This window comes from Equus caballus, chromosome 4 (assembly GCF_041296265.1).
Source record: "Equus caballus isolate H_3958 breed thoroughbred chromosome 4, TB-T2T, whole genome shotgun sequence".
In the NCBI taxonomy this organism is placed as follows: domain Eukaryota; kingdom Metazoa; phylum Chordata; class Mammalia; order Perissodactyla; family Equidae; genus Equus; species Equus caballus.
In genome coordinates, this window is record NC_091687.1 from 30,747,586 (window position 1) to 30,771,657 (window position 24,072).

The 24,072-nt window shown below is 32.8% G+C and overlaps 1 protein-coding gene across 18 annotated transcripts in view; it reads right to left on the bottom strand.

Annotated features, from left to right (window-relative positions):
- Positions 1-24,072, bottom strand: part of CACNA2D1 (calcium voltage-gated channel auxiliary subunit alpha2delta 1) — a 514,911-nt gene that overhangs the window by 18,091 nt on the left and 472,748 nt on the right. For all 18 annotated transcript variants that reach the window (XM_023639081.2, XM_023639086.2, XM_023639083.2 and 15 more), the window contains 14 exons: positions 20,266-20,363; positions 16,681-16,768; positions 15,546-15,608; positions 14,791-14,894; positions 13,756-13,842; positions 12,294-12,361; positions 11,834-11,872; positions 10,247-10,318; positions 9,171-9,323; positions 9,035-9,087; positions 7,348-7,403; positions 6,831-6,960; positions 4,052-4,161; positions 2,840-2,922 (listed from right to left, as the gene is read on the bottom strand). In XM_023639081.2, coding sequence (XP_023494849.2) covers positions 2,840-2,922; positions 4,052-4,161; positions 6,831-6,960; positions 7,348-7,403; positions 9,035-9,087; positions 9,171-9,323; positions 10,247-10,318; positions 11,834-11,872; positions 12,294-12,361; positions 13,756-13,842; positions 14,791-14,894; positions 15,546-15,608; positions 16,681-16,768; positions 20,266-20,363 — 1,204 coding nt within the window. The remainder of the gene's footprint in view (positions 1-2,839; positions 2,923-4,051; positions 4,162-6,830; positions 6,961-7,347; positions 7,404-9,034; positions 9,088-9,170; positions 9,324-10,246; positions 10,319-11,833; positions 11,873-12,293; positions 12,362-13,755; positions 13,843-14,790; positions 14,895-15,545; positions 15,609-16,680; positions 16,769-20,265; positions 20,364-24,072) is intronic.

A 24,072-nucleotide genomic window follows, 5' to 3' on the forward strand; every position in this document is an offset into this window, starting at 1 on the left:
TAGTAACAACAATCAGGGTAACTCCAAAGCATCAGAAAAAAAATTGCAAAACTGTAAATGAAACCTGAACACAAACTCAGGCTCTAAAATATCTGTTTAGTAGTATTGACTATAAAATCCAGAAACTTGTCAAAAGGCTAATAAATAATGATAATTTTGGCCTAGAGAATGTAAGTAATATTAAACCAAATAAACTTAGAAACTGGAAGCACTCCTAATAAAATATTTCACTAAGAATATCAATATTTTTGGAGTAAAAAAAATCTAAAAAGTTTAAACCATATTTCTTAAAAAAGAAAAGAAAAATTAGAATGATTGACAGAATTTCTTAAATAATGCATGATAAAATGAAATGGTTCATTGATTTTATGGTAGCATTTTTTGAAAATAAATTGAGAAGACCAGCTGTAATAATTGTCCTTAGGGTATTTGTCTTTGGTAAAAGTAAGACATCATGGAGCATGTATAATATTTTTTTCCACATTAACTTAATCTTTATGCAAAACCTATCGAGAAAATACTGATTTTTAAATAAATAGGACACATATGCTCTGTTGAGGATAAGAAACTTATGCAACCTTTGAAATCAGCTCTTTACAAAACAACATTAGTAGTAGGATTTTAATAACCTGGTTTCATGACATTTATTATAGTGGATTTAAGGATACGGATTATTTTTTTAAATTTCAAGCCAAAAACAAAAACAAAGAAAAATTAGAGAAAGTGACTGACCATCCACACCATATGAAAACTTGCAGTAAAATGAAGATAGGAGCTGACATCATGGTACAGGCACGACTCGTTGTGCATATAAGTTGATCCTATTAATAACGGGCAAAGTAGCAAGTACAGGAAAAGGAAAGAAAACACAAAAAAGAAGACATACAAGATGAGATTTCATGCAATTTGCTTGCAGTTAGCAGTTTATGTGAGCCTCCATCCAGAGCAGATTCACAGTGACCATTGCAAACAAGCATTACTAAAATATTCCACTGCTGAAGAAACACCAGACATTATTAGCACAGTAAGCTACTGAGCAAGAGTTGTACTTTCACACACAATCTACTGTATAATTTATAGGAATTGTTGGAAATTTTTGTCTTAGTCAAGTCTTTTTAAGCCTTGGTCAAAAGATAGCATCTCCTAGAGTGACTCTAGCAGACTATTATTTTAGGGAATAGGGTTTCTATATGATCTTTAAAATTCATCTGAGTGAATTTAATGTCTTTGGTGATAAATAGTTGATGCGTGAGTTTCCCTAATAAGTGACACTACCTTTGGGCCAACATACAACATTCTTTAGGGAATGATTTTACACAGGCAAAACTCCTGAACGTATGGTAGAACAACAGAAGTCCTCATATCTGGATTTTATTTAAGTCTAATTGGGTAAAATGGAAAAAAAAAAAGACAACGTAGCTGCAGCTTTGAATCACTTTCCCAATCAAAGAAGAATGATCAATAGTCCTCACAGAGATAACTAGAATTTACTGACTAAAACATCTTGCTTTTTTAGTCCTACTTCCCATCACTGATTTTATTTCTTCTTTGCTCCACTCCTAATTTATATTACCTAATTGCATAATATGTATCTGTGGAAATGCTTTATTTTTTCTGTGACAAATGTGGGTCGTGTACATAGTAGGTAAATCTATTCTAAATAAATAATAAAAACCTCTATAAGTGCACACTAATCAATACATGATCTGACATGTTTTTAGAATAAGCATTTCATAAGATGATAATGCTCCATGTTTGCATGCTCATTGGTTTGTTCAAGCCACTTAATGCAAAGGCAGACCTTGAAGAATCAGAATTGGGGAATATTATATTTAAACTTTGTTTTAAAAAGTAAGGAGCCAGCCCTGGCAGCCTAGTGTTAACCACTTAGTGTTCCACATGCTCTGCTTAGGTGGCCCAGGTTTGGTTGCTGGGCGTGGAACTACACTAGTCTTGTCAGTGGCCATGCTGTGGCAGCAGCTCACATACAAAAAGAGGAACATTGGCAGTGGATGTTAGCTCAGGGTGAATCTTCCACAGCAAAAAAAAAAAAAAAAAAAAAGGCAGAAATTTTTATATGGCATTTATGTTTGAGAATAAATTAAAGTTTCTAAATTAAAATAATTTTAAATGCATAAATCTGATTAAATATACAGTAAGTCAGCATAGTATTTATTAAAAGAAGACAGCTGACCTATAGGAAAAGCAGTGGTCATCTTTAGATAATATACATTAAATACGCTTCGTAAAATGTTATCAGCTTAACCCTATGTAATAGACCTTGTCTAATTTCAAACAAAATAAAAATAAATTAATACCATTAAGAGAAATAATACAAATCTAATGTGTAAACGAATCAGAAACCATGTAAAAAAAAAAGAAGAATTAGGAAACAATAGGACAATAGCTGTTTAACAGGCTTTTAAATACACTGAATAAGGACTAAACACAAACTAGTAAAAATATAACAAAAATAACTTTTATATCTTCAAGATTGGATTATAATGAAAGTAGGCAACTCATATAGCATAAATAACATTTACTGTTAGTTATGTTAATATAAAGTCTTTAAAATCATTGGATTTGTGACCTTAGATTGTTAGTAAATTGATCAGAATTGTGTTTGAAAGTACAATTTCTGTGGGAAGGACAGATAGGAGAAGCGATTGTTAAGCTTATGCTAACCATAAAAAATATTGAAATGAAAAATCTATCTACCAGCAAGTACTATGGTTTAAGACATTATGTTTGAGCTAAAATTGCAATTTGTCTCTTTAAATTCTTGTGGTCAATGACCATTGAGCTATGGTATTTTAATAAAGTAAACATTCGGTCTTACCAGGACATTGTTATCAAAGCAGACATCAGGCCCTTTTCGATATCTGGGTTGCTTAACCATATCACAGGGGTCTGGACCATCAGCTAAAGAAACTTGTTAAGGAATATCAAGTTAGTTTTTCTCACAATATTAAAAAAATATAATGCAATATATTTATTTCCCAAAGCCAGCAAGAGATACCTATGTCATTACGCTAGTCCAACACAACCAGTTCAAGCACTTAGGAATTTAATAAACTAAATTGCCACAAATTTTCTCCTGTCAGACGAGGGGCTGTATGAAGAAATGAATTCTTTTTTATTTTTACTGCACATAGCATGGTCCCTGGCACACAAGAACTACTCAGTAAATATTTGTAGAATATTAGTGGATGAAATGCACAAATGATGCAGAGTATAAGATAGGGGCCTACATGTAAAACATAGCATAAGAGAGGACCAAGGTGCCTCCTATTTAGCAAGACAGAAATATAAACTAATTTCTAATAATAAACATCAATTCCAAACATAGGTGAGGACTATTTTTAATGGCAAAAATTACAGCCATTTTACAGAACCTCTGCCTACAATGCTTTAATAATCATTGCACTGTCATTTAGCATTTTACTATCAGAAGTAGTTTTAGTGTTACTGCCATTGCAGTTGTAGCATATGACAGGATTTCCTTCTTTTCTTTAAGGCTGAATGGTATTCATTGTAGGTATATATCATATCCAGCTCCATTTTTGATGACTGACTGTTGACAGCTTTCAAGCTACATTACTCCCTTTCCCTTCTGCCCCACATCTGGGCAACCTGATAGGGAAAACCGAGTGCTCCTTCCTTTGGCACGACCTGGAAGTTCAAGCCCATAAGTCCCAGCTAGCATAGACAAAAACTCAGCACTACTCCTCACCCACATATCAATCCCCAAGCCAGCTGTTCCTCCCTGCTCTCTCAAGCCATCTTCAGATCTACTTGGGAACCTGCACTGCTCTTTCCACAAAGCCTCATTATGCAAGTAGGAAGCTTTTCACACTCTCGGTGCATGTGTAGCATCATTTGTCTTGACATCCAAGCCAAATTTTGCGTGAGGGGTCCTTTCTGCCTCTGTGAGGTGATTGTAGCACTCTATAATATTTTTTTCTTTAAAGCATAAACAATGTGACAAGGTTAAAAATGCATTACTTTAAGATGGCTTTCTGTTCCGAACATCGCCGACATCAAAGGATACAAGTCTGCTCTGCTTGGATGAGCAGTCGTGTGTCACAGGGGCAAGTCCCTTTGCTCTCAACCATTATGAATATTAAGTTGGTGTTCATAAGTTTTTCTACATGAAAGATTCTGCAAAATAAATATTTAAAAATCACAGAAAATGAACATTATCTTTTGGGAAAAGAATAAAAGTATTTCAAATATTCTCACATATTTAACTGAAAGACAGAATATGACCTCTTGAAACACAAAGAATCACCAATGCAAACAGTAAAATAGAAGGAGAATGATTTCAGAAGAGAAAGATTATCATGTTTTACCATTTATCAGCATGCACATATTACCTCTCTCAAATGAATACAAAAAAATTGCAACAGGTGTTTTAAGTGTGACTTTTGTTTTTTAAGTGTTAGTCCTCAATGCAAAGCAAGTACTATTTAGTTGTTGAAACTCATAGAAAAAGTGTTTTATTTTACATGTTTAAGAAATTGTGGGGGCTGGCCCTGTGGCCGAGTGGTTAAGTTCACATGCTCCGCTTCAGCGGTCCAGGGTTTCACTGGTTTGGATCCTGGGCGCTGACATGACACTGCTCATCAGGCCATGCTGAGGCGGCGTCCTACATAGCACAACCAAAACGATCTACAACTAGAATATACAACTATGCACTGGGGGGTTTTGGGGAGAAGAAGAAAAAATAATATTAACAATAATAAAGAAAAAAAGCAAGAGGAGATTGGCAACAGATATTAGTTCAGGTGCCAATCTTTAAAACAAAAAAAGGAATTGTGGTATTTATCACTGAAAGTATGCCAAAGTTGCCTTACTTTATAGATAAGAAAACTAGGACCATGAAAATGGCTAAGCAGGGGCTGGCCGGGTGGCACAGTGATTAAGTTCGCACCTTCCGCTTTGGCGGCCCGGGGTTCACAGGTTCGGATCCTGGGTGCAGACATGGCACTGCTCAGCAAGCCATGCTGTGGAAGGTGTCCCACATATAAAGTAGAAGAAGATGGGCATGGATGTGAGTTCAGGGCCAGTCTTCCTCGGCAAAAAGAGGAATATTGGCAGCAGATGTTAGCTCTGGGCTAATCTTCCTCAAAAAAAAAAAAAAAAAAAAAAGGCTAAGCGTCTTGCCCAAACTAATGGCAGAATTAAAGTGCTATTCATCAAACTTTCTGTGAAGAGGGAAATGATTTCTGCTTTGTCAAATATGGTAAACAATTGCCACCTGTGGTTACTGAGCACTGAAATGTGATTAGTGTGATTGAGGTACAAAATTTTAATGTTAATTAATTGTAGTTGATAATTGAAATAGCACCTGTGGCTGCTAACTACTGAGTTGGACAACACAGATATAGACAGAATCAAGGGCTTTAAATTCCATGCAGTGTTTTTTCCACATCTTATGCTGCTCTGCCTTCTTTAGCAACCAAGATAAAAATGTAAATCTGTCAGTAAAGAGTAACTTCTTTATGATTATACACTTTCAAAGAAGGGGGATTTTTTTTCTTTCTTCCTCACTGAACTTGGGACACAGCATAAAGCAAATCAAAAGAAGCCATGATTCAACTTAATATCTTGATTACATTGATCTTTACATTCTACTTTAACTTTGCTATTACTGGATGTCAGGTAATGAAAGGCCCAAGGACTCTGAAACTCTTTTTCACGTATCCATTAAACAATTCTGTTTCCTGAAGTTGACAGCCTGATATGCTAATCTCTAAACAAGATGGTCTGTTTTTTCTGAGTTCATCCATGACTCCTCCCCTTTCCTCTCATTGTCATATCCTCGAACTCCTCCTAGGACACAGAGGTTTGCTAAAATAAGTCATAAAAACATACTGACCACATCTATTAAAAATTCATGCAAGTTTAACTTAACCCCTTCCTGAAAGTATTTTTTTTAATTGTTATAAACTTCTTTTCTGAATCCCGTAGCAATGAAGTATTCCAGCCCTGTCACCTGCTCAGATTACCTCACCTCCTCATATTTCCCCTTCTCTGTATTAATGTTTCTTCTAGAATAATCTGGCCTCAGTCACTAAAAACAAAGTGTCCCAACTCTGTGCCTTGTAAACTGTGACTTTCTGCTCCATTCTCAGGGATCCTGTGACATGAATTATCACTTTCCTTTCAAGACTCAATAATCGCCACCTTGCCTTTCTCCCCTATCCCATTACAACCAAATTAAATTCTCCATCTCTTCCCAAAAAGTTTTCAAGATGTTTTATCAATACTGATGTCTAACAGTAGCTTTGACCTTAGGAAATGATCTCCTAGTTCCTTCAGTTTAAAATAAAAGATACATACAATTCTAAATTTATTGAAGACTAGAAATAAAACAACACCCTCCCCACCCCGAACATCTTTTGGAGAACCTGTTTAGTGACCACAGGTAAAAAGAAATATTTGGCTTAAAATTAGAATTACTTGTATAATTAACTCTAATCAACTTTATATAGGAAGGTTTTTTGTCTGGGTTCTTTTAGACAAAAAATACATTAAAATATAATCAAATTTCCCTATGTTCTCCCTAAAAGTGGGTGTGATTATTGTGATAATATAATTATTATTATAGTTGAAGGGACTACAACTTATCAAAGTTAGCATTAATTTAAAAAACTGTAAATTTTAAAAACCTACACAGAAACTGAGGATTTCTGATGTTTTCAACTTAAAACTGTTACTCATATCTCTGTCTTGAACAAGAATCTCCATTATTTCTGTAATGATTATAAAAGTGAATACAATTTTTAGTGAAATAAGACTAGTCTAGAAATATAGAAACAAATTACCTGGAACAGTTTCCACAGTCTAATACACCACTGAATGATTTGCTATCATTATCGAAGAAATACTGGGTTTGTTCAGTAATGCAACTCTGCTTTGACAGAGAGGCCGTAAAATCATCCTCTTCCATCTCAACTGTGGAGAAAACAAGGGCCATCATTATGAGAGGACACTACAGTCAGTCCCCTGGAGCCTTCATTTCTCAGGGAGCAAAATAAATGTCTAAGGGCAGGTGCCTCGACTGGCTTGTTTGCTGCTATATAATATAGAGGCAGCCCTAACAGGTACCCAATAAATATCAATAGAAAAAATTAATTCAAATACAACTGAAAAATGGAGGCCAATGTGGCCTGGGAAAGTTTCTAAAGCGTTAGGAAAGTTTTGAAAAGAAGATTTCAACCTACAAAAGAGTCAAGTGGACAAACTCTCTCTCCTACACTTCCTCTCTGAGTTTATAGAACTCAGCACAACCAAAAAGAAAATTTTAATGGTCATTATGACAATATCTGAGCATTTACCTACCTGCCTCAAGAAGTCGTGGGAACGTCAAACTCAAGAGAAGTTGCTGTAGAATCGACCTGGATTTTAAATATGAATAATTATTGATAAAAATCTAGATATTTTCCTTTATAAATTATATAATAAAAACCTGAGTATTTTTGCATATACACATAAACACATATTTCTTTTTCGAAAAAACTGAGAATTTGCTAACAGAAAGTTTAGGAGCATTTTATATAAGTATTTCTTAAATTATACAAAACATCGTAAGTTTTTCTGTAAAAGTCATGAAGTTGGATGTGTTCATGACCAAGAGAAGGAGGCACATATATGTTTGAAGAGGTGTAATATGAAATGACATTGTGGAAAAGTGGTAACTCTAAGAGAGAGAAAGTCAACAGTTCAGTGCATAGGTTTCACATTAAGGATTTTCTCCTTATTTTAGTTTTTAAAACTCTGTTATGGAAAAAAGATGACTTTGTGCCATGAGTTTGCACACTGTTTACTTTACAATATAGAATATATTTGTAAGTACATAATGTGACATTCATGAAATAAAATATACATATTATATATAGGGCATATGACGTGTTTTGGTTTTATAATAAATGGTGAGTAAGCCAAATATTAGTATAAAATCATCTGGATCTGAGTTTAGGGAAAAAAAAGGCAGGCGGTGGTTGGGGAGGAGAGAGATTATGGCCAGAAAATGGCATAAAGGAAATCAAATATTTTGGGATTACTGTGAGATTTAGAAAACCTATGTAAATTAATATATAAATATCACTGTCACTTCAGAAAGCACCATTTTCACTATTTTTTTCAGAAAAATAGGAGTTTTAATCTAAAATCTTTGCTACTTTAATAAAATGGTATAATTATTTAATTTTAGCTAGGAAAACCTCAACATCAAATGTTATAGATTAATCTACATAGAATAAGGCCTTGCCAATACAGTTGGATAATGATACAAAAGAAAGGAAGAAAGGAGGAAAGAAAGGGTGGCAGGGAGGGAGGGGGGGAGGGAGAGAATGCATCCCAGATACAACAGGAGATTTAGTTACTTGACTGACCAGAACCAAACAATGACAAATTTGATCTTCCAGACTATCCACAGCGCCTCAATGAACAGTTTAAATGTCTTATTTCCATAGGTGGCAGGGTATAGGTGAGGGGGCATGAAGGAGGTAGGCAGGGTAGAATCAGTAAAAAGAAAGAATTAGATCCCTTTCAGCAAAATGATGCCTCTAAAACTATGTCAGCCTTTGTATGAATAGCAAGGAGGTAGAAAGATAAGTCAACATGCCATGATTTTGATCAATGAAGACATCTAATTTGGACATTGAAACCAACAAACAGCAACTTTTTATAGATCAGTACACCTAAAATTTAAGGAATTGAGTATAATATTAAAAAAACATGACAAGAGTTTAAGGAGATCTATAGAAAAAAGAAGCCTCTGAAGAGGCTGAAGTTTGCATAACCATAAAATTGTTTTCATATGAAAAATTGAGTAATTGTAACAGTTTTACAGTGACCACTTAAGAAAAACTATTTATAAATATTACCAATATGTGCTATGAGAAATGAAAAAAAGAAACTCCAAGAATAATTACTTACATGTCACAAAATCTGTATTTTCACCAAATTCTTTACTATTTCACAACACCTTTCTCTCATTACCAATAAAACTACAATTTTGACTTACCAGGCAGCAGCAGTGGCCCACCAGCCAATCTGTAATATGTCCGCTATTGATGGCTATAAAATATGATACAAAGCCATTACATTAGTCTACACTGAGCATGCCTTTGAGAGAAAGGGATGAGTTGGATATTACTGACCACATATGCTGAGCGATGCCCTGCTCCTTGTTTTGGTGTAGCTCCAGGTTCACACACTGACTGATAATCATAAGATTTGTTGAAAGCATAAACTGATATATTAACCAGGTGTCTCATCAAACTTGGATCAATCTCTCCAAAAAATCTTCCAATCTGGTACAGAAAAAAATGATAAACTTTCAAATGTAAGCCAAATATTAACACCTGAATCAGTACGATGAAAAGAAATAACACAAAGAAACTGAATTAAAACCACTCAGGAGCTTAAAAACAAAAGCAAGGAATAAACCTGTATACGACACTCCAAAAGAACTCAAATGAGATTAGGCGTTCTCATTTCTCAGAGGCTCTGTGTGATATTTGTGGAAGGAATGGACGGTTTACTTAGTATTAAGGTCACAATCAAATGCCTCCTGAGAAGAGAAAAGTAGCATAAATAAGAGAAATGGGTGGGACTAGAAAACGAAAAGGAACTTGAAGGGCCTGTGATGACCTGCACCTAGTCCCATCGAAAGGGGGAACGTCTAGGCTAATCAACTCCAGCCCATAAACACTGTCAGTTAGGAGAAAGGTCAGTGTTGAGAGGTTTTTTCCCTTTTCTTTTTAAGAGAAGCCAGAAATGTAGATTCAGAAATGAAATTAGTTGGCAAGTAATTCTAATTTGTTTAAAATCCTGTATGAGCCAAATAACCTATGTGCTGCCAATCTGCAAATTTGGGACTAGAAATTTCATCAGTTTCAAGTCAGCCATGTATTAAGTCAGACATTACTAATTAATTAATATGTGACACTGAGAGATCAAAAATAAAAAGTTCACATCATGTTAAAATTCTTAACTCTATAGTTTAATAGTAACTGTTAGTACCAGAAAGTAAACTCAACTAACAAATACCAAGAAAAACTAGATTTAATATGCATTTCTTAATGGTTTATATGGTATTTAGCACTTTAAAATTTATTTTATGACAGAAATAAAGCAACTCATCAATTTCTATAATGGTTTTAAGGAGTTTCGTAACGTTGATCAGGGAAACACACTTTGGTAACAGTGCTTCTCTCCCACTTTAGGTACATACCTGGTTAGTATAATCATCATGATTTGCCATCAAAAGAAACCCACCATCATCTAAAATCACACAATCCATTACCTATAAAAATAAAAATGACAGTTAACACATTTTTAGGAAGGTTAGGAGACTGCATTATCATTATTCCATTATATGTAGATGATTATAACAATAAAATTAGGAAAGAAATTCAAATGACTATCTTCTCTTGAACATATATGATCTAGAGATTCTGATGAAATAAATGAAGGGCATGCGCTGATGCATATTAAACCCTCAGGGCTGGATATTCCACCACCATCCATCTAGTTAAAACTACCAGCTCACTCTGAACAAATCATAAGAACAAATCAGAAATAATTTTTTGCCACTCTAAGGTCAACTAAATGATCCAGGAAATTGGATAGACCAAAATATTTAATAATGTATACTTATTTTATTATTTTAAACACATACTTGAGATTTTGACAGGAAAGATATTTTTAAAAATACATTTTAGTCGCTATGCTTCAGACTAAAAAAAAAGAAAAAACAGCAGAATGAGGATATATATAACTATTTTACACTAAAAATGTTTGGTTGGATAAATTGAAATCAAAAAGCAGAAAGCAAAACAAAAAATGCCTGTGACTGAGGAAAAAAATCATTCATCCTGAACTGAAGAATAAATTCCCACGCAGTTTAAATCATGTTTAAATGCATGAATCACTTTAAAAATATTTATTGTATAAAATCACGATTAAAAACATTGTTTTCAGAGTTGGTGACATACGCATTCTATTTTCCTAATGTAGAAGCAACTTGCTAAAACCTTTGCTCTAAAAACAGTCTTTATAGTCTACATAAAATAGACAAGCTATAAAAAGAATTAAAATTATTGGCTATAATTTCGCACAACTAGAAGTGATAAAATGATATGAACTCCCTACCTCCCTTGGAATATGCACACACACATAAAAAGATTAGAAGAAAATAGTGGAATTCATCCTTCTGATTCATTCTTAGAATAATTTATCTACTATTATTCTCAGAGCATCTTCAACTTTTGAGCAAAAAATTCATATTTGCTTTTTCATCTTCTCAAACAGAAATAGAAATAGAAAACAATGTAAAATCCAATCTATGTAAATGGAACATTATGATGAATTATATAATTTCAAGGTTTTGTTCCAAAAATTTTCTCATCACTATAAATACATTGTGAACAAATTCAGAGAAAGTACAAAAGATGAGGGAAGATTGCATTGATAACCAATAAGGATGCTTTGGTTAGAAACTTCCCATGTAGGAACAGAGCTAAAGGTGAGTATGTACAAAAGAACATAACACAATTAAGATTCAAGAGAATACAGTCCATACTAATATGGCTTTTTTATACCTTCCAATAATATATGAATTTTTTTAAAAATAAAAGCATTTAAGATTAGTAAATAAAAGCATATAATTCAAACTCTTATTTATGAATTATTTCCCAATGCCTTAGAATAATTTCTTTTAGCCTTTGATTAAAATTCCTGTATTTTTTTAATCACTGAAGTCTTAGCAAGAGTAATACAAGAAAAAATTATAGTTAATTTTATTTTAAAGTTTTCTTACATCACTGTTTCTTTTGCAGTCACAAACTGGACCAGCACACTGAAAAACAAAAATACAGTTATCACCTCACATTTTATAAAACATTGGATTTTAATTATAGTCATTAATTATTACCATGTAACAATTAGAAAATTTAGACTAATTTTTTGATGATAAAAGGGCAAATGACAATCTAGTCCATAATAAAAAAAGATAATTGCTTTATCTTTAAAGTTAGAAAATATCAATTAACAGATATCTAAACTAGCATTTCAAATTATAATATTGAGATATTTTTCTTTTTATTGTTTATCAATTTACTATTTAAACAGAAAATTTTTAACAAATAGAATTTCATAATTATGCTTCAATGTAGTGGCACTGAAAATTTATTTTGCCTCTGCGTAAGACTTTACTTTTATTATTTGCATTTAAGATTTTTAAGTGTAGCTACGAATTTTTATTAAAAAAATTATCTTACCGGATCCCTGATTGATGTTTTGGTGAAATTCTCTATCCAGGAATTTACATCAATTTTAATTCCAACAACTGAAAAATTATGTAAAGAAAAATTGACACATACATTTAAAAAGTGTAGTTATGATTTTACATATCTATTTTTCCTCTCACATTTGAAAACTCCTCGTAGGCAAACGTAAGTTTCTTGAGATTAAAAAAGGACATTAAAAAGTTGATTCGAATTAATTTAAAAGGCTGCAATTTTAGTTAGCTACAATATAATATTTGCTCCATGATAATTCAGATATTTTATACAATAGCATTAAAATTGGGTTGAATATAAAAACATTATATTACAGAGATATATATCTTGGGGTTTTCATTAAGAAATAATGCTAATAGCTCTTAAACTATTAAACAAACTTCATTTATAATCAAAACAGTTTATTCATTTCCCACAATCTGGCCAATTAACTAATATAGATAGTAAGCCAAAAAAAATTGATAGTGACAGGATATAGCCTTATAGATATGAGGTCATTCAGTGGAATGTTTTAGGAGGCTTCCCTAACCCGACCAATGCATGCAGTTTAAGAAATGTTTGTTGAAGAGTAGGTCGATGAGTGGTTGGGAGAGTGGGTAAATGAAGGAGTAACTTAGAGGAACAACTGTGAGTAAATGAGCAAATGAGTGAATGAAGAAAAGGATGAATGAATTAGTAAGTGATGGAAGAAATCTATATAGTTGAATCACTGTGGGGTAAAACTGCCCTCAGGTGCAGGAAGGCAATTTATCTATCTTCTCAATCTGGCTTAATATATGCTTTTTTAAAATTCAAACAATACTGAATCATACAGTGAAAAAAATTTTTTACTTTATTTGTATCCACTCATTCCAGCCTGCTTCCAATTCTCATTGATGCATTTGTTTTGTTTTCTTGTTTGATTTGTTTCATTTTACCAAAAAAGTCGTTTTCCTATTTTATTGTTGTTTTTTAAAAATAGATTCCTACCTAATTCTTTTTAACAGAGACATAGTATAGATATGCCATAATTTATCTTTTCTCCCAATGATGGAAATTTAACTTTCCATGTTTAAGTTATTACAAATATACACACCCTTGGTCGTATAGCCTTTTGTGTATTTGAAAGTATCTTGGAGGATGGGCTTGTACAGTGCAATTGCTGGATCAATCCAGCATTTAGGATTTTGATATATGAAACTAAATTAACTCCATAAATTTGTGTCAACAGTGTATAAACACAGCACTTGTTTGACAATAACTCAACTCTATAACATATCAATTTTATTTTACCCCCAATCTCATAGGTAACTAAGTGTACTTTTTAAAATTTGCAAGTCTTTGACTTTATTTTGGCTGAAGCTTTCTGATGGCCTTCCTGATAAGCACTGCCAGTTTTTAATATAAACATTAGGTCACCGTTAATTTTGGTGATGTGTATGTCTACAATATATACGCTTACCTGCAGGTTTAAGAAGTTTTCCTTGGATATATATTTCCACAGCTTTGCTTACCATGATGCCTGATTCATAAGCACCAGGTCCACTTTCTAAAAAAAAAGAAAAACAGAACTATAAAAATCCTATATAAATAAATCAAATAATATTGAGTTTATTTTGATAGGTACAAGTAGATAGCATTTTGCTTAAATATTCTAGCATAGATATGTCATAAAGAAGTCTGTGGTCTCCTCTTTTCTCTTCTTCCTCTGTACACCAGGCTAACTGAAGTATCCATGAAGTATCCATGAATTACATTACATTAATTACATTAATTGACTTTGGGTTGTGAAGGAATTATTCATCTTGGCTACATTGAATTCATAATAAAATGGATTCATGACTAATCTCAGCCTCATGACATTTGCTAAAATATTGAGGAGGCTGCTGAAGTGAAGTGGAAGGATTGCTCTTAGATTCCCAAAACTGCCTTTGCATTTCAGACAATATATTTGCCCTGGGCAAAACTTTAAAATTCTCCGAACTTCAGTTTCACCACTTGTGAAACTGAGGATAAATAATACCTACCCTCAGAGAGAGGTTGAGGGATTAAATGAGAAAGTTTTGGGCAAGGAACCCAATGATATATTATAAAATATGGGCTTTTGCTAATTTTTATAAATAATATATTTAGCTAAAACCAACTAAAGGTGGAGTAAACTGATTAGTTACATTTTAAAAAATTTATTAAACATTCTTCAATATATTCACAGTTTGTGAAATGAAGGATTATCTACATGTGTTTCTATGTATTATGTATGCCTGTAGGTATGCTGTCTCTATGTTGATGGATGACTGTTTCTTGTGTGTGCATTTTACCTCCTCAAGTCAATGGACGCTTGTGTCTTTGCAAAGTCGTACATGTAGTATATGCTTAATAATAACTATTCTGAGCAATTAACTTAAAATATATTGTTTTGGGGTAAAGCGGGTAGTAGCAGTAATTTATTTTTTTAAAAAAGGGAACTGAGAAGGCTGAATTCCAATGTAATACTTACTGTTAAAGTAGGGAGCCGTGAAAACATAGTTATCATTATCAAGACTCCTTTTATAGAAGCTGTCCTCATATGTTTCTGGGTTTTCTTGCCAATTTTCTCCAGCCCTAGGGAGGAAATGGTTTGTCATTTTTATTCTTTAATCTACCTGATAACCTATTTTTCCCTTTGGGGACATTGTCGAACTTTACAGACATGTCTACATCTCTGGTATGTTTAAAGAAGTTAGTGGTAATTGATGGTGTAAATGATACTCCTTACTAAGCAATACATCAGCATAGATTTATAAAGGACCAGAAAAAGCTGACTCCTAGTTTTACTCTGCCATTTACTAGCCAGGTAATTACGGACAAGTCAGTTCAGAAGTCAATTATTATTGATAAGCCTACCTAGCCCACCTTATGGACTGTTCAGAAGATAAACAGAGAGAACATCCAGTGAAAACAATGACGTGCTATGCAAATATTGCCACTAGGCTATGACCATGACGTTCATTTAACTAGGTCAGCTTGTGTCTACAAAGAAAGATCTCTTAAATTTTGTAGTATGTATGACAAGCAAAAGTGTCACTGAAGAATCATATAATAGCATATTTAAAGAAAGAGAGTATTTTAATAACATAAGTACTTTAAACGACTTCAATGTGATCTACTAATAATCGGTTTCTCTGAAGAATGGCTTCCTTATACAGTAATGTACAGATCCTTGGAGTAGTCTTTTGCAATTTACTGATTTTTATAGATATTATTTGAACTTACTCTTTGGGATAAACTCGGGTAATCCCACCATCAGTCACAACAAACCGCGCTTTCACTCCCTTGCTGGAACAGAAGACGGATGAAGGGAATTTTTTATTTAACTTACTCTTTGTAAGATATTAATTTAGGTGTTGGTGATACAAAGAGAAATAAAATGAGTTCCTAAAATAAAGGAAGCCAAAGTAAATACATCAATAAATGCAAACTATATTTTAACAGTTAAAATATCTAAGAAATAAGTAAGTAAAGGGAGGATGCTTAAAGAAGACATCTCATAGGAAATAATGATATAGCTGCATTTTGAAGATAGAAGGGGAGTTAAGAGAGATGACAGAAAGCAGGAAGACATTGAATGTAGAGAGAAGAGTATGTTTAAGGGAAAGCTAGTGAAGAGTGATAGTATTTGGTGTAATAAAAGCATAAGGCGAAAGCTGAGAAACAATAGGAAGTGAAGTTTCAAGCACAAGTTTCTTAAGAGTGGTCAGCTCATGAATGATCTTGAAATTCATGCTGGAGAGCTTCAACTTTATCCTGAAGTTAAAACTGCATTTTAAAAGAAGACTCTGGTTAGTATGTATTGTATGGAGAACAGACGGGACTGTGGGGAGAGGAATGGGAAGCACCAAAGGCAGAACAATCAGCTGCTGTAATTTCTTAGACGGGGGAATTGCGACCTTGAGTCTGAAGAAGGGGGGAAAACATTGCTGGAAGAAATACTAGCATTTGGTAATTGATTGGAAATGGTGTGGAGAAGAGACTGTAAATGAGGATCACAGGTTTCTCAGTTTCTTGACTGGGTATATGGTAGTGCTATCAGAAAGCCAACTGGACATTCGCTAGAAACCCTATTTTACCGCAAACACTGAAACACACACAAATACCTATTTAATTTGGTTTATCCACATTGTAATGTATATACCTGTAAAGTTGAGTAATGGCAGATGTTAGTCCTGACACACTCCCACAACTGAAAATGCAACTTGTCAACAATTGCAAAATGATTTTCTTGAGAAATTGTTTTAAAGATAAATAATAAACTTGAAACTTATGAGACCTATTTCACAAAAATTTCCAAGAGAGAAGCTAAATGGAAATGCAGAATATATATTTTTTATTAATAAGAATAAATACTTACATGTTTTTCTGCTTACTCCAGTAATTTTGGACAAGTTCATTTGTAAAGCCTGCATCCAGCAAGACTCTATTAATCAAATTCGTGTTACCTAACAGAAAAAGGATAGCCTCAATTACACCCACACAGTTTTTTAATTAGTATAACAATGAGACAAATATATTCTCTATTTCCAAAAGCAATTTACAGTTGATAATATTTCTATGAATTTAAAAATATATCCTATATTAATTTTCTGCATTTTTTTAATATTGCTCGTCTCGCCTCACATTTTTCATACTATGGACAGAATTAGTAGTGGAAGAGCCAGTTTTAAAGGAGGCAAATTATTTTGTAAACTTCATCAAAAAGATCTATGAAATATGCCAATCAAGAAAAAAATGAGGAAATATTCTTTCTCTTTTGTTTTTGTAGGTTAGTATGGTGATTCCAAACCATCATAATACTTCATAGACAATTTTACATATAAATATAAATCAACATAATATACATAGTGTTTCTTTTTATTTGTTTTGGCCAAGGAACAAAATAACTTATCACAGACTAACACTATTCTAAGAGTGGCTTTTGGAATTACTGATATTGGTGAAAGAACACAGGCTTCAGGTTGTCTGGAATAACTGAAGAGTATATTAGCCCAAGGTCAAAGATAATGGCGTGGATAGATGATGAGGACCAAGGGTCAATTAATACACATTCTTAAGCAAAGAAACTTTCTCCTGGTTCTTCTGAGCTAAACCCATGAAGCTCTGAATAACTTACAAGTATCCTCTGAAACTTCATAATTCTGATAAAATTTCATTTTATTTAGGTAGGAAACATATGATTTGACTTAATATTCTATTACTATAAGAGATAGGGGTAGGATAGGCTGGAAAACATTTTAGTTGTTTTTTGGTTTGTTTGTTTTTTGTTCTTTTTGCTGAGGAAGATTTATCCTGAGCTAACATCTGTTGCCAATCTTCCTCTTTTTTGCTGAGGAAGATTTGCCCTGAGCTAATATCTGTGGCAATCGTCCTCTATTTTGTATGTGGGTTGCTGCCACAGCATGGCCACCCATGAGCGGTGTAGGTCTGGGCCCAGGAGTCAGACCCGGGCTGTTAAAACAGAGCATACTGAACTTAACCCTCAGCCATGGGGTTGGCCCCATTTTAGTTGATTTTAATTATTTTAATTTAAAATCTCTTTCACCCAGGATTAAAAGGTAAATTTAATCCATTATTTTAGACTTCATTTCTATTCATTTTAGGAACTTTACTATTATATTATTTTAGAAGATGAATCACTTTAAAAAATAGGCTTTAGAAAATGAATGATATAATTTAATTGTCTCAAATCCTTTTGGTAAAACAAAATAAATGAGATCATTATTCTAAGTTGTAATATAAATCAATATTTCAAGTAATTTCATAATTTTGATCATATTTTCATTATGCTGTAAGTCTAAAATGTGTCTTGAAATATGTCCCCTGCAGCTGATTACATAAAATATATAAACAGATTATCAGCATTAAGCTTTACTGTTTTACACACACATATAATATCTCACTTTTACATTAGTTCAAAAATAAAAGTGAATATGAAGATAAATACTCTATAAGATAAATATTTAGATAGCTTAATAAATTAAACATTAGGTGACAACTGTAATTTCACTGATGAATTGTCTTTTATAAAGCAAAATTAAACTTGACTGCACCTCTTTGAAAAAAACTATTCAAATCACAGATTTCAATCACTGATATTTACTTTTAGAGTTAGCGTTATGAATTATTTGATCACATGATGTAAAATATGTTTGAGAAAAATCTATAACATATAACACTGTCAGAGGAAAATATAAATTATTTTATACGTATTAGCTCTTTTGTATAATTAAATCCAATAAAATCTCAATTTTTAACATGGTTATATAATCACCTCAAATATCTCCTACTAGATCATAGGGGAGGCAGATAAAAGGCAAAATGAAACAAGGGAAGAGACTGGAGAACAGATAACAACAGTATGGATATTAGTACTCATATTGAAAATATTTTGTTTAAATGTATTTATACTTTCCTAGGACCTAGAGGCATTCAACTAAAGGAATATTCAATAATATTATTTCAGTTCTCTCTTGGGAATGCCTGTTACTTACTAATAGGAAATAAACAATAACATAAAATAACACTGAGAAGTTTCTGGCTCGGTCCGAGTGAGCGCACATTGAGTGGGCAGGTGTGGAGTCTCTCATGCTCAGATGTGATCAGTGTAGACTTCATCTACCCATGACAGGTTTTCAGAGGAGCTAATTCATGTTAGAGGTGCTAGGAAGTTATTTCTTTTTATGAGATAAATTTAAATTTGAGAGGTGGCTTTAAGAATGGATTTTCATTTTTTATAACTAGGAAGTGTTTTGTTTAATCCTTCCTGATAGAGAGAAAAATAATTTTAAAATAGAAAAGAAAAGGAAGAGAAAGAGAAAGAAGAGGAGGAGAGAGAGAGAGAGAGGAGGGAAAAGGGAGAAAGGACAAGGGGTAACAAAAAAGTCAGGTATGTATACTTTTTTTTTTCAAATTATGTTTACTAGGGTAATTTTTGCCAGTAGCTAGTTTTCCTATTTCCTTTTGCATTATACTTTTTCCTGACAGTACTTTCATAGGATTTTTTTTTTTTTTTTTTTTTTGAGGAAGATTAGCCCTGAGGTAACATCTGCTGCCAATCCTCCTCTTTTTGCTGAGGAAGCCTGGCCTTGAGCTAACATCCGTGCCCATCTTCCTCTACTTTATATGTGGGACGCCTACCACAGCATGGCCTGACAAGCAGTGCGTAGGTCCGCACCCGGGATCCCCACCGGTGAACCCCGGGCCACCAAAGCAGAACGTATGAACTTAACCGCTGGGCCACGAGGCTGGCCCCCATAGGGTATTTTTAAGAAGAAAAAATAATTAAGATTTTTAAATGTTTTAAAAGGCAAGAATCCATAAATCTCTATGAAGTTTCATAGTATGAATGATGCAAATTTCTCTGAAAGACAAATATAATGGTCAAAAGCATTACTAAAATTTCTTACCTATTCCAACTTGATTTACTTCATAAAATAGGAAATTATAGAAGCATTTTTTAAGATATAAAGTTAACTGTGATCAAAATAGAATGTCAAGAAGAAAACAAACTCTTAAGTGATATATCTTTATTTATATCTTCTTTTTATTCTATCCATATTAAAACTCATTATATAAATTGGAGGATATAAATAAATCAATAAAAACGTATTGTATGTTTTCCTCTATATAGTAAAAGAAATGCAATGGAAAACCTTTAAAAGATTCAAAAGTAAGTTTCTTACATCTGAAAGGAGCAAAGGTAATCATATCCTATTTATATTTAAACATTTCTATCTATTATCTGACTTTGAAAATTTGATTTTACTTAATAATGAAATAAAATTTCTTTACTATATAAAGGGCCAAATTATTACATTTTACCGTTAAATTCATAAAGCAAATAAATAAGCCAGTATAGCAACAACTAATCTGAACTAAGACTTGACCACTTTGGATATAATCACAGTGAAGCAGTTACTTTGAATTAATGCATACTTACAGGATGGGTTGTTTGGAGTTTTTCTATCAATAAACTCATTGAAATTTAATAGAAACTCAGTGTTATTTTCTGATATTTTAAGGTCATTGCAGTAATCTCTGAAAAAAATATTTTAGGATATTAGGTATTAAAATCAAAATTAAAACAAAATGAACATAATAATTACAGGAAGTGAAACCACTGGGTTTTTACGAGCTATATGACTTCGCAAGCTGCTGAACTTCTTGTTACATCCATATCCTCATCTCTACAATGGAACAATTCTTTGACCATGAGTGGTAAATATTATAGACAATATAAATTAAACACTCGGCCTCTGAGCAGTAGGTGCTCAATACGTGTTAGCTTTTGTTGTTACACTATTATAACTGAATGTTGTAGGTTTACAAGCTTCACATAGAAATTGAGAAATTTTAAAATATTTACTTATTAAATATCAAGAATAAACCCCTTATATGTTAACATTTTTATGAGAAACTATTGTATTTTTGAACCAAAAAAAAACATGTAGCCCCAAAAAGTGGCATCATTTTACCTATTCGGAAATTGCTTTAATTCTTGACAATAGAGGACAAGCGTGCCTCTGTAGTCAGTAAAGATTTTGTTTGGCACATAAAAAAAAAAATGTTCTCATACATATATGCAGTTGGAAAAGAGAGGATTATCTTATTAGTCTTTTCAGATAATTATGGCTATTCTTTTTTGATAACATACCAAAACTTATCTGTAATTTCTTGATAGTTATTTGTAATATGGAATTTGAAACAATATCAATGAACTTTTTGTACTGTTACATTAAAAGTCAATGCACTGTCTTATACTTTGAATGAGTCTTTTGCCCATCTATGATTTTGTAACATCATAAATTGGTTATTTGGAAAATATGAGTCATGTAGATCTTCCAAATGATGACATATTTCATTAAGCAAATTTGAAAATTCACATTCATTAACATCTTCACTGATCTCACCAGATAAGTCTCTAACTATTGAGAAGCCGCTATGCTCACAGTAATGAATACAACTTTCCCAAAATTCTAATTTTTATTTGAAAGCTCAGATTTTGTCATTGGCAACAAATACACTCAGTTGTTTTCTTCAAAGAAAAGGCTTACTCGATTGATTTTTCAGAAAATGTTTGCCAAATATCCAAGTTACCCTCTCAAGTAAAATCATACTTCATGAAAAATAAAAATATTATTTTTATAAAAAAATAAAAAATATTGCAGCTCTCAATTCAAACAATCACACAAATGTCTTTCCTGGTACACAGCAGAGCTTCCATTTTCATCACACAGAACATTAAAAGACACATACTCAAGGGTAAAGCTTTAAGAAAATTAATAAATTCTTACTGCTTCAGTCAGGGATATTTTAAAGTGAAACTGGCTTTTTCCCTGATGTGGGTGTTTGGCAATGAAGTTTACAATGGCTACCAGTACACTTTAGTGCCACTGCCTTGATTTCTGCTAAGGTATCAGCTCACCATTGGTTTTGTACTGTCAGTGCAAATGTCAATATGAAGATAAGATAAGCATTTAACATTGCTAGGAAAATAGCTTTGACTTTGTAAATTCTCTGAAAGGGCCTCTGGAACCCACAGGGTTCTGAGGACCATTTTTTGAGAATTGCTGTCGCGTGTTTTGGAAATTCAGAATAAATATAAAGCAACATAAATATAAGATTACCATGATAATAACTAGGTTAATACAACCAACAAATTGGATAATAAAATATTCAAGAAAAAATGCAATTAAACAGTAAACATTTTCTGATGCAAGGCCATTACCTAAACATAAAACCTCAGAGAGTAGAGAGGAATAGTGTCAGAACTTCAAAAAAACTTCTTGGCTCATGGAAAATTTTAGTTCAGAGGCAAGGTTTATAAAGTTTATATGATTTATACTCATTTTGCTATTGACAGAGGTAAATTTGACTTCTTCCCACAAGGCTAGGCTGTTTTGGAAATTAGCCTGGAAGTCAAAAGGCCAATATATTGAATTATAATCTCACAGAATTAGAAGCTGATGGCAAGCCTTTAGGACTAAATAAAATGTTGCAAATAATTATTAATAACATGGTTTTTAGGATTACATGTTATTATTTGAAGGCATTTCTAAAATTATCTTTGCTCATTTAATCCCAAAAGTAACTATCAGAAGGTATTTAATATTTTAAAGGTGAGAAAACTGAGATTCAAAGATATAAAAAGATTTACAGAAGGGTACCTAACTAGCAAATGGTCAAGCCCTGAAGAGAAGACGAGTCTTCAGATCCCTGATTATTGTGTTTTACCCATACAATGTGCTTTGAATTTTCACTTTGTGAACTTTCAGTGCTGCAAAGCTCCAGGCCAAAAGCAATTTTAACCTCTAAATAGAAGGCTTTTAGTCTTGTGAGCAATTGTGAGCAAATGTAAACAATGTTATCATGTTGTTTTTTTTTTATTCTTGCTGGCTGGGTTGTGTACAATTTTGTAGTCTAAAGATATTATGGACCTGATGTTTACTAATGGCAAAAGCTGTGAAAGTATTGAAACTATCAGTAAGGAGAGTTGTTAGAATGGCAGCAAAAGTGAAAGAATTTAAACAATGAAAATGTGAGAAAACGCTAAAAAGTTGTGAGTATCAGTGGAATGAGTTCTCCAGTTGTAAGAATAATTCAGAAGGACAACAGAAAATCACCCACCATGTAGAGTATGGTGCCTATGCAGTAGGCAATAGTAGTAAGAGCCTTATAGAAATATTTGATATGTGAATATGTGGCCAGACAAACAGCATTGGTGTTGGTTGCCTGTTAGCCTAATGTTTGTTCAACATGGGGCTGGGAGTTTGACAACTCGAGATAATTACCATTTCTTAGATTCTTGTCCCAAAGGAATCACCCCATGACAGTGAGTGGCAGGTCAGTAACTGTGGTTACCACAACTGCTAAGAAGTTCCCCCAGGACATGTGGGAAGACATGCTAACACACTTTCTATAAAGCACTGTTTTTCTAAAAGGGATCAATTTTGCACGTATTGATCATTAGTTAATCTCTTTTAGGTAAAGAATTCCTCAGAAAAGTAAAGCATCAAAGTGGAGAAATCTTTGGAAGGCTTTAAAGGAACAAATCAAACTTCAATTTGCTGAAAATACCTTCCGGGCCTGAAACCTGTATAATCTCTTTTGGTCATTATGTATTTCTTACTACATTGGCTTTGTAACTTAAATGGCTTTGAAACTAAAAGACCTTTGGTATTAGAAATTTGGCAAATCATTTATTTCTAGAATACTGACAATGAGTTTGTTCTTATTCTATTCAACAAACTTACATAGGTTATTTCTTTCTCATTCTATCTCATCTTTGAAATGCCTTTCTCATTTCTGATTAGCCAAGAAAGATAGCGAAATTCATCCCTGTTTTCGAGTTTTCATCCCTATGACTGTGCCTCCTAAAGGTAGGACCAATCCTCCGTGTGTCTATATTCTCAACGTTTTCCTTTCACAGTAGTTTTAAAATTTAAGGAAACTGCAAAAACAGAATATTAATCAGGATCAAAAAGCTTAATTATTTTGAAATTAACAAAAATGGTTCTATCTTTAAAATTTGCGAGCTTTCTTCTTTGAATTATTTTAAACTAACTACTTTTTAACACCCTTTATTAAATATCACTTCTCCTCCTGCTTCTTACTACAACCACAAATAATAATGACTTTTATTTAGAGCTCATATCCTACCAAGAGCTTGCTAAATACATTGCATGCATTATCTCATTTAAAGCTTATAAAAACTCTATAAGGTAGGTATTATTGCTATTATCATTTT